Source organism: Mytilus galloprovincialis, chromosome 11, assembly GCF_965363235.1.
Source record: "Mytilus galloprovincialis chromosome 11, xbMytGall1.hap1.1, whole genome shotgun sequence".
Classification (NCBI taxonomy): Eukaryota; Metazoa; Mollusca; class Bivalvia; order Mytilida; family Mytilidae; genus Mytilus; species Mytilus galloprovincialis.
Window position 1 is genome coordinate 2,269,194 of NC_134848.1, and position 20,707 is coordinate 2,289,900.

The window sequence follows — 20,707 nt, forward strand, 5'->3', positions numbered from 1 at the left end:
AGACAAACAATAGTGCGCATGACACAACATATAAAAGTAAAGAATAAACAACATGAACCCCACCAAAAATTAGGGGTGATATCATGTGCTCCCGAAGGGTAAGCAGCTCCTTCTACATATATGGCACCTGTCGTATTGCTCATATTATAATATGAAACGAAAGGTATGCTTCTAATAAATCAAATTTGAGTTAACATAGAGAAAAAAACTGAATCAAAAATGCGATGATGATTCAATCAGGGTAAAAACAATTTAGATTTAGCAAAATCGAAGGGATTTTTCTCAAACGAGAAGACCTCTTTTTGGGTGTCGCTTCTCTTCTTTCCACAATTAATTGATCAACACGCCTCTGAATCCTATAGGTACAGTGCATAGTGCCATTTGTCATCCATTCATATGATTATTCAGATTGAGTTATTTTTGGAGAAAAACGAGAAAAAAGGCATCCGGATATTGTCCCGTCATTGGACGAAATTTTAAGTAAGATTAGACTTCCGGTTTGCGTTTTTCCGTATACGTTGAACGTACATATACAAAGAATAAAGTGTATTTTCAGAATTCTATCTGCTATCATTTTCAAGTTTACTCTCCACGGCAGTCACAGAGTTTATTAAATAGAGAGGGTCTGTATACTATATCAATGACCACAATGGATCGATTAGTAAACTTAGAATTGAAAGTAAATACACTATATTTATATAGTAATGAATGTTCATAATATACAGATAAGCGCTAAAAATATTCATGTGAACGTTTGATACCTTTTCTGAAATTCTCCAGTCATTAAATCTTTTACAAAAATCATTGATTACAAAAAAAGAAGATGTGGTATGATTGCCATGTTGAGACAACTCTCCACAAGAGACCAATATGACACAGATATTAACAATTATAGGTTACCGTACGACCTTCAACAACGAGCAAAGCCCATACGACCTTCAACAACGAGCAAAGCCCATACTCAGCTTTAAAAGGCCCCGAACTGACAATGTAAAACAATTCAAACCAGAAAACTAGCGACCTTATTTATGTACAAAAAAATGAACGAAAAACAAATATGTAACACATAAACAAACAACAACCACTGAATTACAGGCTATTTTGGGAGAAAAACGAAAAAAAAATGTGTCCGGATATTTTTCCGTCATTGGACGAAACTCTGAATGCCCGCGATTTCGCGGGTGTGTTCTAGAATTTACCATCCTTGCTTAAAGTATTTCAGTTTGGGTTATTTAACTTACTTTTTATGAAATATAAAAGACTTCCGCTGCCCTTAAGGCATGTTTTAAAATTAAACATAATTTGTGCGCATAAGTACTTGGGGCAGGACAATTATTTTGAAATTCGCGTTCATTCTGTATACTATGATCATACATAAACTATAAATAAAGTGTATTTGCTATTTACTATCCATTTCAATAGTTCACTAACCACGGCGGTCACTGATATATTTCTGTATACTGCATACATATACTATATGAAATTGAATAAATGGTATTTGCAATTATAGTATATATTATATATGTTCATAGTATACAGAAATACAGAAGGAATAAAAATCGGTAATTGGAAAAAAGGGGGAGGGCAAAAAATTGTGCCCAGTCCCCGAAGTACCTTTGACTTTTGATTCCTCTCCTGAAATTCTCCAGTTATTTTTTTACAGTATACATACGCTGTAATTCCCCGCGATTTCGCGGGTGTGTTCTAGTTATTATAATTGTAGGAATGAAGATCAACTGTTCTTGAAAACGACTAATCTGAATCAAATAATGATAATAAAAAAGATACTCATTTTAGTTCCAGCTTATCTGATTTTTTTTATTCGAATTTTATTTCTCTGCATGTTGATTGATTGTCTATTATTGAAATGGATGCTTTAAACTATAATCTGCACATTCAGAACGAGACCGATACTCGTGAAAATAAAAATCGTCGGAAGTACACACATTCGTCAACACGTCACTACACGGAAAAAAGTATGAGCAACCCCAATCCAAATGGATTACATTGTTTTACTGTATGCTGTCATTCAACATGATGTTCACCAACCCCAATCCAAATTGAATTAAATTGAAATCTAAATCAGGACAACAGAGTTGTAAACAAAAATGGAAAGTGGTGAATATAAACAGCTATATGACTTTTTGTGTGATGGTCAATACCCTCTAGAGTTTGATATTATAATAATGAAAGAAGATCATTTAGAAGGAAGGCCAAGCAATTTGAAATTAAAAACAGTGAAATGTTTTATACATGTTGACAAAAAAAAAAACACTGGAGAAAACATTCAAACTTGTTATTCATAAAGACAAACTGAAACAAGTATTGTACCTATGCCACAACGAGAGTGGATGCAATCTTGGGGTTAATGAGACCTCTTGTTAAAAAATGACAATAAAAAAAACTGTTAAAACAATTCATTGATTCCTACTGTATATTTAAAAACAAATGTCTATCTAGTCTTATTATTTTTTGTAAATTAAATTATTTGGTATTAGACAAGACTTTTAATACAATTTGGACATGATTTCACTATGAAAAAATATCCATCAAATTTCTGCCGTTAGATTTTTTTCGTGTTAATTTTTTTTTATTTTTTTTTTTTTATGAAGATATAAACAAGTATGAAATAGTTATTTTTCAGACTGAAAACATCTTCTTAAAAGGCCTCAGAATGCCTCAGAATGCAGGATTTTGCATCTAAATTTCAAAAAAATTCTGGGGGGGGCATGCCCCCAGACCCACTAGCCTATGGCCAGCTCACTCGTGGGCTCTTGGCCCACTCACCGGGCTACCTGACACAGAACAGGGCTAGTTGAATATAATTTTGACTAGCCCGCAGGGCTAGTACATACAAAAGTTAGTGTCAACCCATTATGGGTTACATCTTTTTACTGTATGCAGTTATTCAACATGATGTTCACCAACCCCAATCCAAATGGATTACATTGTTTTACTGTATGCTGTCATTCAACATAATGTCCATCAACCCCAATTCAAATGGATTACATTGTTTTACTGTATGCTGTTATTCAACATGATGTTCATCAACCACAATCCAAATGGGTTACATTGTTTTACTGTATGCTGTCATTCAACATGATGTTCACCAACCCCAATCCAAATGAATTACATTGTTTAACTGTATGCTGTTATTCAACATGATGTTCATCAACCCCAATCCAAATGGGTTACATCTTTTTACTGTATGCAGTTATTCAACATGATGTTAACCAACCCCAATCCAAATGGATTACATTGTTTTACTGTATGCTGTTATTCAACATGATGTCCATCAACCCCAATCCAAATGGATTACATTGTTTTACTGTATGCTGTCATTCAACATGATGTCCATCAACCCCAATCCAAATGGATTACATTGTTTTACTGTATGCTGTCATTCAACATGATGTTCACCAACCCCAATCCAAATAGGTTACATTGTTTTACTGTATGCTGTTATTCAACATGATGTTTATCAATTCCAATCCAAATGAATTACATTGTTTTACTGTATGCTGTTATTCAACATGATGTTCAACAACCCCAATCCAAATGGATTACATTGTTTTACTGTATGCTGTTATTCAACATGATGTTCATAAACCCCAATCCAAATGGATTACATTGTTTTACTGTATGCTGTTATTCAACATGATGTTCATCAACCCCAATCCAAATGGGTTACATTACTTTACTGTATGCTGTTAATCAACATGATGTTCATCAACCCCAATCCAAATGGGTTACATTGTTTTACTATATGCTGTTATTCAACATGATGTATATATGAAGTTATTTGAGTTATCCTTAAATTTATTTTTAGATTTGTTTTGTTCAGAAATATTACACACATGGAAACGAAACTAAATACGATGTTGGTTGTACATTTCAGGAGGTAGGGATTAGTAAAACCTTGTTATCGTTGTACAATATATGTTCTTCTTATTAACACTGATTTGATCTATAGCTTCAATTGGTGGCATTGAACCTCATCATCTGTTTAAGACTTTCGTTATAATTGCTGGACTGGTAAATAATGTCAAAAAAATAGACAACAGATGCTACGAAGGACATTCATATTCAAGTCCAAAATGAACTGACACTGCCATGGCTAAACACGAAAAAGAACAAGAGACAAACAAATTTACACAAACAGAACATAGAAAACTAAAGACTGAGCAACACAGACCCAACAAAAATAGGGGTGATGTCAGGTTCACCGGAAGGGTAAGTTTTACATCTTTCATCCTCTTGGATCAGATAATTCTTTACTACTTGTTTTGCATTTTACATGTGTTCAACATTGATTTGTTTTTGAAGATCATGTATTATAATTGTTTTTAACTTTTAAACAAATTTTTTTTTTAGATGTGCCATATGGATGTAACAGGACATATAATAGGAAAGAGAAATGAGCACGCCCATATTCTATGCCAGAAATGTTGCAATGATTCTAATGTATGCAACCATGATCTTTTATGTCAAAATACAAAATTAGGTATGAATTTAGATTTGTCATTAATTGTTAGTCTTGATTAATCATGCTTATATGCTTATCCCAGTCTAAAACGTGTGTATGTTAAAAGCCAAAAAAAAAAGAACAGATTTAACTGAATGAGCTAATGGTTCTGTCGTACATTACATACTTAATATGTAGAACAAGATCTGCTTACCCCTCCGGAGCACCTGATATCAGCCCTATTTTTTTATGTGTTCGTGTTGCTTATTCTTTAGTTTTATATGTTGTGTCATCTGTACTATTGTTTGTATGTTTGTCTTTTACATTTTTAGCCATGCCGTTGTCAGTTTATTTTTGATTTATGAGTTTGAATGGCCCTCTGGTATCTTGCATCCCTCTTTAATATTATAGAATATTTTTTTTTATTTTCAGTCGTTGCACAGAAATGTCTATTTTGTGATAATGTGGACAATCCGAAATCCTGTAATAGTTCAATGACATGCGCAAAAGACGAGGTATATCACATTAAATATCTATACTCATAGTATCAATATTGACATTAAATCAAATTGAATAAGTATGTTTTTTATATACATTAGACCGTTTTGAATGTTTTTACACTAGTAATTTTTTTAGCCCTTTATAGCTTGCTGTTCGTTGTAAGTCAAGGCTCCGTATTGAAAACCGTAACTTGACCTATAATGGTTTACATTTATAAATTGTTATTTGGATGGAGAGTTGTCTCATTGACACTCATACCACATCTTCCTATATCTATTTCCAATAATTAAACGCCATACCAGTCAAGCTAGTATACAAATTTTACATAGAACGCTGACCAAAAATATGTACTTGACAGAAATAAAATTATATTTGTTTACAAAATTCAAGTATACAACTGTCTATGTTTGTAGATGAAACATAAAACATGTCTGATGTATAAATTATTTATAGATAACCCGTGTCATGCCATTTGTTAATTTTCTTCTCATATATGTTATGCTGGTATGATACTTAACCCCTCACGGGGAGGATTACGCCTGATATTCATATGATGAAGACATATTTTTTCAATCATTTGAATTGAAATCTGGAGCTGGAATGTCAGTTAACTGCTAGTAGTTTGATGTTATTTATGTATTATTGTCATTTTGTTTTTTTTTCTTTGGTTACATCTTCTGACATTAGACTCGGACTTCTATTGAACTGAATTTTAATGTGCGTATTGTAATGCGTTTACTTTTCTGCATTGGCTAGAGGTATAGGGGAGGGTTGAGATCTCACAAACATGTTTAACCCGCCCGCAATTTTGCACCTCTCCCAAGCCAAGAGCCTCTGGCCTTTGCTAGTCTTGTATCATTTTAACTTTTAGTTTCTTGTGTACAATTTGAAGTTTAGTATGGCGTTCACTATCACTGAACTAGTATATATTTGTTTAGGGGCCAGCTGAAGGACGCCTCCCGTTACGGGAATTTCTCGTTGCATTGAAAACATGTTGGTGACCTTCTGCTGTTGTCTGCTCTATGGTCGGGTTGTTGTTTCTTTGGTATATTTCCCATTTTCATTCTCAATTTTATCGTTGATCATCTCAACGAGATTGATTTTTTTTTCGCCTGCGCCGGTACCGCGAACGTGAGAAAAGCAATCGAGTTGCGATGACCAATGATTATATGTTGATGGCTGTTTTACCTATGACGATGTTGAGTCCATTGCATGTCAATTTCATATGCAACGCCACGTATACCCTTAGTTTTAAGCGATACTTTCCATATCACTCCACTTCGCAGAGAAAGACAATTATAGCGAGAATGTTAGTTACATAGTTACATAGTGTAGGATAAGTATAGGGTCAGTAAATTCTATATTGGGTGAGAGCATATTGTATTTAGCATAATAGTACTTTATTCTTATCTAATATTTCATTATCTTATAGGTGTGTTTTCTCCACAAATATATGACTGAGACACAGCAAGTGAAGTATGATCTAGGGTGTAAACACTCAACGGTATGTTCAAGTTCAATGTAAAAATATCTGTGTGCTCTTTTTTTTTGCATTCAGTCAGCTTGCCTAAACTTATGATAAGAAACGAAAGAGGTTAGGACTGACTTATACAAGCGACAAATGTTGTGGAGGAACAAACCATTGTAATGTTGACCTGCAATGTGGACACCAAGAGCGTAAGTATCCAATCCACAAACCCTTACCAATAGTACAATGTGATGTAATATTTATGTAACATTTTTTTCATTGGCTAAAAGTTACCGTCAAATAGGACAATGTGATACATAAAGTATTGAAATGAGTTTTGCTTTTAATTCGACTTGTGATTTTTAATGTAATTCATTTTGAAGAAGAAATAATTTTAATTCAAATCATATTTGGCATAAGAGTACCTGACGCAAGCAAGACGTCCAGTTAAGAGGTATAAAACAAACATGGTGGTCATATTTGGAATAACATTAGGATTTTGTTCGAAAGACATGTATGGCTAAATGATCTCTTCTAAGTTATATGTCCATGTATATAAACTGTCATACTGATATAATACATGTTTCTTATATCTTCTTTGCATTGATTGAATGGAAGTACGATATTTGCATAATACAGTCGCCATGTTCAAAAACAAGGTATAACATACAAACCGCTTGTTTCATTTGGACACCATCAGACATTTTGAATGTTCACTTACACAATTAATTCCCTTCTAATACTAACGATACTTCAATACAGAAAACTCGATGATTTAAAACGTAAAGCATGAGAGTTGAAGCAAACCGCAGAAGATCAAACATTGAACAACCTTGTATTCCACCAGAAGTAACATCATATTTATTATAAATGCTCACAGCTTAATGTAAGCCCATCTTTAGCATAAGTGTAACTGACGCTCGAAAGAAGTCCAGTTAAGAGGTATAAAACGAACATCGTGGTCATATTTGGAATGACGCTCCGTGTTTACAAAAAACGATATTTTTTATAATTGATTGATTGATTGATTGTTGGTTGCCTAACGTCCAATGGCAAACATTTCATGCATGTTCAGGACGAGAACAAGTTAACAATAAATACAATAAGTAGGTCCTGTCATAAAAACGGCCATTCGAGATGATGGTCAGGGAAATTTGGACTGCCACTGAAAAATTATGGTATATTGGATAGGGACAGTAAATTTGCCTTGCAACATGCAATCTACGGACCCCTCCAAGGGTTGTTGCAAGGGTTCTTAACATGCAAAGAGCATGGCACTCTCTGTACACGAGGCATTGGATTTAACGTTTCCATTTTGACCGGACGTGACTGCGAACTTGATACATCCCGCACAACCAAACGGAAGCCCCACTTTGTCAAGCGTCTTACTGTCGGTAGGGAGAAGTCCAAGTGACCATATTCCGTTTCCAAAGTCACCCTTGGGGGATATTTTCTATAAAAAAAAACACCTCACAAACAGTTAGCTAGTACCTTAAAATATCATTTCAGGGATCCTTATAAATATATGAAAAGACTTTTCAAAAAAAATATAACATGTGATAAAACGTTCATATTTCGGTGGCACATTATGATATATTTATTTTCTAGTATAGTCAAATAGATGCGCCCTTTGCATATCGTAGGTCCCATGAGTTTAACAGTAACAGATTGCTCTGGTTTATTTTATCCAGTTGTCAGCATTTCGGTTTTGACATGAATATCAATTAGATAGTCATTTAAAAAGTTTCATGTAACAAAACATTTAATTTTCGGAAAGACTAAGTATTTTCTTATCCCAGGAAGAGATTACCTTAGCGTATTTGGCACAACTTTTTGGAAATTTGTACTTGTTTTGCTTGATAACAATTTTAATCTGAGTGTCACTGATGAGTCTTATGTAGACAAAACTTGCGTCTGGCGTATTGAATTATAATACTAGTACTTTTGATAAGAATTATTTAAAACAAAAAAATTAAAAAATACTGGACAAATTGAAATGTTTTAGAGATAACATTATAAGTAACTAGAATTTTAACTTCAATGTTATAACAGCTGCATATATGGTTATAAAAAAAAGTGATATAAAAAAAATACTGAACTCAGAGGACAATCTAATCGGAAATTCCATAATCACATGGCAAAATCAAATGACAAAACACATCAAAACAAATGGACACAGTAAATTTAAGTTGCGTGCGAAAGGATTAGGGTAATACATAAAGACGTACTTGCTATCAACTGCGAAGAGCGAAATTATAATATATAAAATTTAAGGAGTACAAGAATACGACCTGCTTGCCATTTTACAGAAACACTCACAAGCTTTAAACATGTTAAAATTCTGCAAAATACTTGAGAAATTACCTTTCGATACTAATGCAACAACCTTTTGTAATTATAAACACTGTCAGAACAAGTTTGGTTAAAATTACCTTCACACGTTATTAAGGCATATTGAAACAATCATGTCTACTTTGCGAGCAGGTCTGTTGTAATAAACAAACGAATATATGTACAACATAAAGTGAAATACTAATAGAGTTTCAGTTTTTTATCCTACATAGATCTTGAGATGTCGTCCCTAACATAATAATTATTCAATCTCTTCAACAGAGGGAACCACATTAGAAGCGACAACAGTTGGGCAGACGACAACAGTAGATCCTAGATTTTCAGCATGCAAAGGTCCTATTACAAAAAGTGAGGAGAATTTATATATTTTTACATCCAACGTTGGTTCTTTTTACATCCACCAAATTGATAGAAAAAAAAAATGTGCTCTGTTGTTGGGTTGTTGTCTCTTTGACACATTTCCGTTCCCTTTTCTATCCAAACCAATAGAACAAAGTAAAATCATAAAAATTGCTTCGAAGAAATTTTGAAACAAAAAGTCAAATGACAAAACCAAGAGCTCAAACGAATGAATAAAACCGTCATATTCAGGACTTGATACAGACATTTTCTTGCAAAGAAAATTGTGGCTTGAATCTTGTTTCATAGAAGTAGCTTAACCTTTCTCATGTATGGCAGTCGGATAAAAAAAATTCCATTATATTGACAACTATGTGTAAATAAAACAAACCGACATCATACGTAAAAAATGTCAAAAATAGAGGTACAGTAGGCAACGTTGCGTCATAATCTGAACACTTCAAAAACAAACAAACATGTAACAAAGAAACACAATAATGAGCTTTATTTTCAACTTCCAGTCTCTTTAAAAATCTGTTTGAATATATTTTTTTAAGTTCGCAATGCTGCTACAATAAAGTTTACTTTTTGATGTAACTTACTTTCCTAATGACACTATATTTGATTTTTAACAGATACTGGAGAGTTTTACTTGATGCGTAACAATGGTTTCCTGAGTTTTATGTCAACTTTTAAACTACATTTATCATCGTCTAAAGTTAAATGGTTAGTTATGTACAACCCTGATATCGGACTATGTCACAACATATCGATCTTTAATACTTCACAAGTAATCGATATTCCATCAGAATTCAAAGTCACCAGAAACGAAATTGAGAAGAAAGGAGTACACATACTTACGTCCAGCAAAACTGATTTGTATGCATTATATAAGGATTCGATTACCAATGACGGATTTTTTGTTTTACCAAAAGAAAAGCTATCAACATCGTATGTTATTCCGTCATTCATTCCTTCAGGAGGTGGGGAATCGTTTATCGGAATTGTTGCAACATCCGTCGATACAGACGTAAATATAACATTAAAACTACTCGATAAGACTGAAACGGTTAGTTATAACAATACAAAGTATGGAGATGGTGAGACAATTTCCATTCACTTAGCAGAAAGGGGAACCCTAGAAATTTCCAGTAATACTGACCTCACTGGTACGATAGTCCAATCAAACAAAGATATAGGAGTGCAGTCCGGGGTTGATGGCGCTAAAGTACCTGTGAATAGTGGTTTGATGAATCTGTTATTGGAAATGTTACCTCCAGTCAAAGAGCTAGGAACGACATTTTTCATTCCGCCTTTATTTGACAGCAAACGATTTATATTACGTTTAATCGCTACACATCCAAATACATTCATCACTCTCCTCGGGAAACAGTTGAAACAAGCCACCAAAGTAGTGGACAAAATTGGGGGTTACATAGATATCAACAGCAACGTCCTTATAAAAATAGAATCTGACAAACCAATAATGGCAGTGTATTATCAGCAGGGTGAATTTAAACCGGTCGTACCTTTTATGGTAATAATTAAACCAGAAGGGAAGCTGGAAGGAGTTCAAGAGTTTACCATTCCAAATGATGGGTTCAGACACCATATCCTTATTACCACGAAGAGTACTGAATACCCTTTACTTCAGATAGACGGGAAAAGCATTATTTATAGAGACAAAAATGTTTACGATACGCGAAGTTTAAATTCTTCTTATGTTGTTGTAAGGACAGATATCGGTCCTGGACATCATACCATTGGTTCGTTATACCCGTCTGTTTTGACTGTCAAACTGGGAATAATCATTTACGCCGATTCCGACAATGACATTGCTTATGGCTACCCTGTGTAAAAATGTCTAATACATTTTAATTTACCGTATCACGAAGTTAAGTGTATACTATCAAAATAAAAGAAGTTGTGATATGAGACACTAAACGACACATTAAAAGGTTAACGTACAGCCTTGAACAATCAGCAATGCACATACTGCATAGTCAGATATAAAAGGCCCCGAAACGACAATGTAAAAGTATTCAAACGTGAAAACTAACGGCTTAATATGTAGGCTATAGTAGTAATCCGTGACATTTTTCAAGCTATGAGTCTCCGAAAATTGCCTGCTTAGAATAATCATGAAAAAACACAATTTTGTAAATACAAAAAATGCTATGAAATAAAATAGAATCTGAAAATAAATTGTGATAAGATCGATCTATTTTATAATATTTTGTAAAAAAAAGAAGGAAAATGGTGTAACCGAACTTTTCTTCTTTGCTATAAATACAAATTTAAAATAAATACCTATCAGTCCAGTTTAAAGGAGTAGGTCCGGAAAGGGCCGGTTTTATCCTCAAATTTCAAGTTCATCTGACGAAAGCTTTTGGACACTTTTTAAACACCCAGATGTCTATTTGTATTGATTAAATTATTTTTTGTAAAATATTTAAACTAATTCACTTATTAAAAACGCTCCGATTCTAGCTTAAATATGAAAAATCTATCAAATATGCCAACAACTGTCACTTTTCAGATGAAAAGTTTCAAAATTTCAGCATTTTAGTTAAACTTTAGACGGTTTCCGTCAAAAATGAAAGTGGCCGCATCCGTGGTCATCCTCGACCTTTATATATGTTATGTATTATCATTAAACACAACTTACATTTCAATATAAAGAATGAACACGAATGCGTCTAAAATTGAACTAAAATGCTGAAATTTTGAAACTTTTCATCTGAAAAGTGACAAAATGGTAATTTATCATGATTTCCTGATGCAAGTACCCAATATATGTGTATGGTAATGCACAAAACAGCCCATATTTATGTAGCAGAGGCATTATACCTTCCGAAAAATAACTAAAAGATTACATTTAAAAGAAATTATAAAACTGCTATATTTTGGGGCCAAAACGGGGTCTTAATGAACCTACTCCTTTGTTATTGAAAAAGTTATCTCCTCTTAAATGGTATAGTGAGGACAAAATCTTAAACGCTAATGTTTTGTATTCGATTAAATATATTGTATAATGCAATAAGTCAGCATGTTTTCTTCATATAGATAAACAGTTAAAACAAGAAAGTTGCACAACTGTCTTCAAATTAGCAGATTTTGGCAAATAGCTTGACTGATTGTGTACTGCGATAGCACAAACCAAAATTGCAGTATACAATAAATCTACGTAAGGTAAATTGTAATGCTTGACCTGAACTAGCATTTTGAATCTAAGAGTTTTCTTCCCAAGCTTTAAACACTAAGGGGCAACCAACATTTATAAATTGAAGAAAAACAGAAATCAGCATGGCACTATTACAACAGCATTGCAAAAAAAATATCAGCATTCCATAAAAAATCATCCGCATGGCATACAAATCAACAATTTGGCAATTCAATTCAACAGCACCGCATATGGTAACATCTGCAGGGCAAAAACAACATCAGCATTGCAAAATTTGTTGGCACGGACAATAAACATCCACGTGGCAAACATCATTCTATGAGTAAAAGCTGTGCCTTACATGCTACTTATTTTCTGCCTTTCAAATTGTAGTCATCTATATAAAAAAAACATGAAAATTGGGGATGTCTCACATTCATTTGTAAATGATTCTTTTAGTGGTCAACATACTTTTAGAAACCCATACATGAAGATGTAAAAACCTGAATGGCTTCCCGGATTTCAGGGATACGTGAAGTAGTTATCAAAGTTACCAGAATTATCATTTCGTAAGCCAGACGCGCGTCTACATAACACTCATCAGTCACGCTCAGATCATTATAGTTGTAAAGCCTAACACGTACAAAGTTGAAGAGGGATCATATATTGTTTTTCATATGGTAAATGCCATCAGTAGGGCAAACAACAGTAGCATGCGAAGAAATAACAGCACGAAACATGACACACGGTTGGTATGGTTGTCCTGCGAGAGAACGTTCTGTGCTGGTGATTTGGTCCTGTCAGGTGCTGGTGGGTCCTGATTCTGTGCTGGTGGGTTTGTTTACATTGTATCAGAACGGCAATAAAACGACTGTTTTGTTGCTTAATTTTTCTCTGATGCGTCATAAGTACCACGCAAAGTATATTACAACAATATTATATTGCAAAAGTCGTGCAAGTTCGTTAAATGGAATTGTCCTGACGCTGTGCTGGTGATAAGAAAAACGGTCCTGGTTCTGTGCTCCTATGTCCTGGTTCTGTGCCTTTATATTTTAGTTAAAAGTGGCATATATTCAAGATCATTGATGCTGTACTGTTATTGACTAATTGATTGTTGTCTGCTTTCTTGAAATTGACTTGTGAATCTGTTTACTGTTATTATGAGAGAAAAAAATACCCCTTATTTATTGGCCTGATAATGGAACCCTTCTTGTCCCCTTTTAAGATAAGAAAATATGTTTACGATTTTCGGGATTACGATCATTTTGCAAGATCACCAAAATACGTTGTAATTTATACAATACTTATATAAAGTAGATGCTGTGGTAGGTTTGTTGTCAATGGACAAATTTCCATAAGAAACCAAAGGAAGTATGTGTTAACAACCATACATCATCGTACGACCTTCAACAATAACCCATAAAATAAAAATGTAAAAGGTTTTGCATAAATATGGAGAGCAAAAATATAGAACAAAGGACTTTCTGAGCGTTTGAATCATATGTTTTTAGCAGCTTAAAACACAATCGTTTGTGAACAATTTAGTGCTGACTATAAGAATGACAATATTATTGCGGGTTTGTTTGTTTGGGTTGTTTTTTTTGGGGGGGGGGGATTTGTTAGAGCGAGGTTACAGTGAAAGTTTTAAGCTTGGAATAGTTTCCCGAAAGATTTAAAAGTATCTTATAGCTATTAAGAATCACTTGCTGTATCTGTAAGATTTTTTCAACATAATTTTTTTGTCTGAACGGTTTATATCAGGTACTTTTTTTCGAAAGTTCGATAGAACACTACAAAAAAAATCACTATTTTATGAAAGGGCAGACTAGAATATGTCAGAGAATGAAGACGAGATAACCTAGAGAACACAACAAAACTAAGATTTCTTAGCTTTTTCATTTCAAAATTCCAAAATAAATAAATATTTTTGATAAAGAATTACGGGGGAGGAAGTGAACAATGTGTCCTACTTTTCTACTTTTCTATATTTAAATATTTTTATGAATACAAATCAAATGTGTAATAATAATAGTTACAGCCGATTCTATTGAGTATGTAGGCAAAGGTAATATCTTTGGTTAGCTTGCTTGTTAGCTAAACCGTGAAGTCATTGTAAGGTAAGGTATACTACCTTCCTTTCGAAGTAGCCTGGTCCTACAGACAGAAAGATGTGTCTTTTGTCGGACTAGTCGACTCTTAAAGTAGGGTAGTTTACATAACCTAACAATGACTTTTCTGTTCAGCAAGCAAGATAACCAAAGATATTCCCTTTGTCTACACACTCATTGAAATCGGCTTTTATATTGCAAAAGTTCAAGCAATTAGGGCAAAACTTACCGAGTAAAAAAAAATCAAAAGGCCAATGTCTATCTACCTTGCACATTTCAGAAAATTCAGATCAGATAACGAAACTGGGTCCAGCAACATTTATTAGCAATTTAAGATTGCTATCTGATATTGGACGAAAGATGTTGCCCTTTTATGTAATTATGTAATACAAGTTACGATCATTTGAAAACACATATTAAACAGCCAAATGGATGCACAAGAGCTAAAACAGGAGTCATAGATCTTATTGACAACAATTATCTGCCCAATTTTATTGATTTTGTAACATTTGTTTCAAATATGACCAACTTCTTATCCAAAATCACCAGCACCGTATCATGACCCACCAGCACAATGACAGGACCCACCAGCACAGTATCAGGACATGAATAAATTGAGAAAATGATAAATTTTAATAAATTGCAATGTTTTTTCACAAAATAGTTTTGTCGTGTTGATTGTGGTATAGAAAGCGGACTCTATGAGCATTTTTGTTTTATTTTTTCAGTTCTAGATTTTCTGAAAATGAGCATTTTTGTGTTACGCTTACTGAAACAGTTTAGAGGGTCAACTTTTTAATGGTTTACATATGAACCCATAAGAAACAAAATTGAAAAAAATTCAACTGTTTTCTTCCATTTTTTATGAGTGAAAACGTCAAAAATTATCATTTTCGTCTTTGTTTACATTTTTTCATTGATCACAAGCACCCGTCAGGACCGAATCACCAGCACAGAACGTTCTCTCGCAGGACAACCATACCCACCGTGAGACATATGCCTGGCATAACACACGTTAATATGACATTATAACATAAGCATCAGGCAGGAAAAAACATAAAACAATAACGGCACGGCAAACAAATTAGCATTGCAGATATACGAAAGTTGAAAAACACTGCACAATGCACAGAAAAGTAAAAAAATGGGCTCAAATGAAAATTACGTCTGAATTTCCTCTCCCCTGAAGACATCCGATGGTGTGCCAGATTATGCATGGACATTCATAAATAAGAAACACTCCAACCTTTCATCATAATAATACGGATAGGAACTCAATAATGTGACTAGTTTTAATGTCGGATATTTTTTCTTTTCTTTTCGTTTTGGCTTTTTTTGGTTTTGGAGATGCATATACTGATTTTTTGTCAATGGTGAAAATACAAAATAATCTGTTAAGAAAACATGTGAGACACAGTCTCATCACCTAGAATATAAAACATAAGGCAGTTGACAAAACATTAGTATATGCAGAGCAAAATCACTTGTGAATTAGACAGTGAATATTTATGTATTGTGGATTCATTTATTTTCGTGGGTATCAATTTTCGTGAATTGCCGAAAAATTACATTTTCGTGAATATATATTGTGGTATTCGGCACAACATTTTGGAATTTTGTATCATCAATGCTCTTCAAATTTGTACTTGTTTCGCTTTATAACTATTTTGATATGAGAGTCACTGATTAATTTTCTGTAGACGTAACGCTCGTCTAAAAAAATATATTCCTGGTACCTTTGATAACTATTTTGCCGATCTCTGTATACAAAGCCCATTGGAATTATGTTTTTGGTTGAACATTTGAATTATGGTTCACCTGCAACCTCTAAACCAAGGTTAAACCAATTAGTACACAACGAATAATAATAAATCCACAGTATTAGGTCTTTGAACTTATAATCATCTTTTTGAGAATTAGGGCTTTCTTTGGCAAAACTCTAAGTCATTTATTTTTGGCTCAGACACTTTACAAATCTGACTAGCAGCTACAGACCCCTGAATATCGTATGATTTGCACATTGTAGTTTTCTTGATGGACTGAATGATTACGACTTTCCCCATTTGTTAAAGTCTATCAATTTAGTTAGGCTAGGGACCATCATACATAATAAAAATGTCAAAAGAATTCTTCGGGGACTATAGTAGCACTATTTAATCGAAAATGAACGAACAAAAACCAACGGAAAAGTGCCGAATGCGTTAAATAAACCTTCCTTAGTTTTTAATCGTCATGAAAATTACCACAAAGAATATAAATATTACAAATCAAATTCTTAGTATGACTGGTGACATAAATAGCAACAAGTCTTGATCACCAAATTATAATCCATTCATAATCTGAGAGTAATATCTAACGACAGTAGGGCCTACATTTTCGAATAAAAGATTAAAATGACCTAAAGCTGTTAATTTCTCATGTTTCTGTGTCATTTGGTCTTTTGTGGAGAGCTGTCGCATTGGCAATCATACCACTTCTTCCAAATAATGCCGACATTTACCAAAAGGGACTTACTTTAAATAAATCAAATGTAAACGTTAATAACTGTCCTTTTCTCGATTATTTGTTGCACTTTGAAAATACAGTTGTTTCTCATAACACGCCTTTTTTTGGGGAGATCTTGAATATTCATAGAAGATTAATTTTGTTTAAATACTGGTTCCCAGTTATGCTCTATGTGTTCCATCGCACAGAGACATAACTTGGGAATGTTACCAGTAAAGTTACATGTGCATATTGTTTACATTGAAATCTGTGGTAAACATTTATTCGAAGTAGGGGTAGTTAAGAAAATTAGTGTTAGTTTGAACTATGAGAAGTTCAGCATATGAACGTTGAAAATATGTCGCACAGCCCTATGTTTTGACCTTCGAAAAAAAACATTGTGGTGCATATGAACTTTCAATTCTAGTATTAGATTAGGTACAGTTTTAGCCGTAAAAGAAGTTCCAATGGGAAATTGCATTGTCAATATTTACAGCAATGCAACCTAAAAGATTGCAGTTTAACTCGGAAAACATTGCATAAAAATTTAAAACAAAAGGGACGATTTTTCGTTTTCTATTGTTAATTTTCCTTTATTGAATGGTTATGTATCGTTCGCGCCATCTTACAGTGTTAAATTTCACAGCTCGTTCGCTATGCCCATGTCTACTGATGTTTAAGATTTTAAAAGACACAATATATGTATTACCTGTATATTATTATGGAATTTCCTCGGAATTATTTTTTTGTGATTTTACGATTTCGTTATCACAAATGACTTGAAACTTTTACTAAATTCTTTCAGATGGCTTCTTGTGGAGAGTTGTTATATAAGAAATCAGACCACATCTTCTTTTTCATATTAAGAGTATATAAAAGGCAAATTTCTATATGTTTGATATGGGATTTAAGACTTACTTGAAACCTAAAAGTACGGGACACAAATAAAAACTCAGGTCGCTAAATAAAAAATAATTTACGTATAGTGTTCAGGTAAGGAAAAACTAAGGTCCGTATGATGCATGTTCTGGATCTGATAGTTATCGAACCTGAACTGTTCCAAAGAGAAAATAACGTCAATTTTGTTTAGTTTCATATCACAAAATGGTGTTTTTTCTGTATAATCCATACAAAATATGCCATTTTGTCACGTCCTGAAGCTTGAGAAAATGCGTGGTGACCTACCACTTTTATTATATTTTTCAACATATATCAATAGATACTACGTTTTGGCAAAGTATGAACAAATTCTTTCCTTTTTATTTTAGACTCCCATACCACCTTAATCATGTTGATATTATGTTTATTTAATTCATGCAGATTCCACGTTTATTATCATTAGGAGATTTGACAACACCATGGATTCGTGGGGTTGGTAAAAGATTTGAATGGCAGTCAACGTAGTTTTCAGACGTTTTTAATATACAGTCATTATCTTTTTCAATGAGTTAATTTTTTAATGATTTGATTGTTATCTAAGAGAAAAAGGGTTGTAAAGAGTGTTAAAGAGAGAGAGAGAGAGAGAGAGAGAGAGAGAGAGAGAGAGAACGATAGTATTTATACCGAGTCTTTTTCACCTATTTTTAACTGAGTAGAGCAGGATGACAATAACATAACATACATTAAAAATGGACTAATGCAAAACAATTATCAAACAAGAAGATCTCCGGCGGATCCTCATTGTCACTCTGTATAACTAATAAGATGTCATTATGCTCAGTGGCAATGGGGAATCGTGGTGAACATATATAGTATGTTCACGAAAGTCTCTGTGAAAAAAAATTCACACAACTACAAGGACGGAAAGTCCTAAATCAAATGGCAAAATCACATCAAATGGTCATATTCCTGATTCGGTACAGGCATTTTATAAAGTAGATATTTGTGATTTAAACCTGGCTTTATAGCTACCTTAACCTCTTACTGTCGCATAAATTTCCATTATATTGACAACGATGCTTGAACAAAACAGACAGAAAAATATGTAAAAATGTCAAAAAAAAGGGGAACAGTATTCCACATAGGGTAAATGTAAATCACAAAAAAAAAATATGAAAAACAAACTTTACCATTTGTGGGGTTCGTGTTGTTGTTGTACCCCATAATTGTGACACTTTATTCATGCATTCTGTCAATATAATGGAATTTGCGATTGTCTTACAAGTGCAAGGTTTCGCACTATAATATTCATTCGAATAGAATAAGCAACACGATGGGTGACACATGTAGAGCAGGATCTGCTTACCATTCCGGAACACCTGAGATTAACCCCAGTTTTTGTTAGGGTTCGTGTTGCTAAGTCTGTGCTCTGTCTTTTGTAGTATTATTTGTCTGTTTGCCTTTTCATTTTTAGCCATGACGTTGTCAGTTTATTTTCAATCTAATGGTTCGACTATTCCTATTGTATCTTTCGTCCGACTTTTAACAAGAGTTAAGATATCGTTATCAAAAAACGAATGACTGCAAGTAATATGTGTACTCAAAATATGTTAAAAGTTAAATCACAAAAATACTCGACTCCATGGAAAATTCAAGTCTCTTAGCAAATGACAATATTAAATGATAAAACACATCCAACGAACTGGCAAAGTCATGACTTGGTACAGACATTTTCAAAATGAATTTTATAGCGATAAACCTTTCACCTGTTTGACAGTCTCATAAAATTTCATTTAATTAACAACGATAAATGAACAAAACAGACATCGTAGGTACATTGTCAAAATAGGGGAACAGCAGTCATCAATGCGGCACAATCTCAATTAGAAAAAAACAACCACACAAATATTTAACAAAAATAACACAAAAAAGAATCTACCAAATTTAACAAATAAAACAAAAATCAAGAAAATACTGAACTCCGAGGAAAATTCAATCGGAAAGTTCCGAATCACATGGCAAAATCAAATGACAATACACATAAAAAACGAATGGACAATAACCGCAAGCATTGCTTACTTATATTGTTTTTATATCAATCCATAACGGATTGAAATATTAGAAGTCCTGTGACTGAATGGCAAGGTTCATATAAACTCTGGTGTAGAGTAGCGTGTTTGGCGTCAGAATGTAAATGTCATACAGGTAGAGATCAAAAATAATTTTGTCGTTCGAAGTAAATTCAAAATTATAATTTCACATGGGGAATGGTAGTATACTGGGTTAAATAAATAAGGTAGAACTAATTTCAGAAAAGGACCGAGATTTTAAATAATCCAGAAGAGCAGGCTAATGCCGCTACAAAGCAGCACTTGCACCCGCAAACTGGAAAAGGATTTAAATAAGTTGCAAAACTTGTTTTCCAATCCATTATAAATAAATATGTTTAAACTAACAGTTTCCAATCAACTCTACTGTAGAGTCGCGTGTTTGACGTCAGAGTGTCATATATGTACCTACATTAAGCACGACCAAACGTAAATATTTAAAAGTCAATGATGTGTACAAACTTGAAGATAACTTAGGATTCGGTTTTAAGCTTAATGAAGTAATCAATTTTATTGATCAATTTATTGGTTTACTTTGCTTTAATTTTTTGTATTGATCTCTTCACTTGGGCTAAAGTTATGTGTTGTGTCGTGTAGTCAAGTACTGTTTGAATGTGTTGTTATCCATAAGTATAAGTACTGTAAATTCATAAATGATGGTGTGCATCTTTTATTGCAATTTTTCAAGAATGAAAAAAAATGCAAGTTCAATGATTACGATTTAAAAGTGTAAAATTGCAGCTGATATATCAGGTCTTCCGTAATCGTATTTGACCTCTCAACTGTTTTGAGAGTCATCGATAAATTGTACAACTAAGAAGATCATCTACTATCTGGCAA

The 20,707-nt window shown here is 33.4% G+C and overlaps 1 protein-coding gene and 2 long non-coding RNA genes across 3 annotated transcripts in view; 2 read left to right on the plus strand and 1 right to left on the minus strand.

Moving 5' to 3' along the window:
- LOC143051566 (uncharacterized) overlaps positions 1-20,707 on the minus strand; it is a 425,778-nt gene that overhangs the window by 89,902 nt on the left and 315,169 nt on the right. The window lies entirely within an intron of this gene.
- LOC143051550 (uncharacterized) overlaps positions 1-20,707 on the plus strand; it is a 576,970-nt gene that overhangs the window by 1,527 nt on the left and 554,736 nt on the right. Inside the window, exons 3-6 of the mRNA XM_076224448.1 lie at positions 3,830-3,901; positions 4,375-4,504; positions 4,898-4,980; positions 6,399-6,470. Coding sequence (XP_076080563.1) covers positions 3,830-3,901; positions 4,375-4,504; positions 4,898-4,980; positions 6,399-6,470 — 357 coding nt within the window. The remainder of the gene's footprint in view (positions 1-3,829; positions 3,902-4,374; positions 4,505-4,897; positions 4,981-6,398; positions 6,471-20,707) is intronic.
- On the plus strand, positions 6,573-11,069 carry LOC143051509 (uncharacterized). Its single transcript, XR_012970815.1, has 3 exons — positions 6,573-6,643; positions 9,048-9,134; positions 9,761-11,069. It is a non-coding gene; the product is annotated as an uncharacterized LOC143051509 (long non-coding RNA).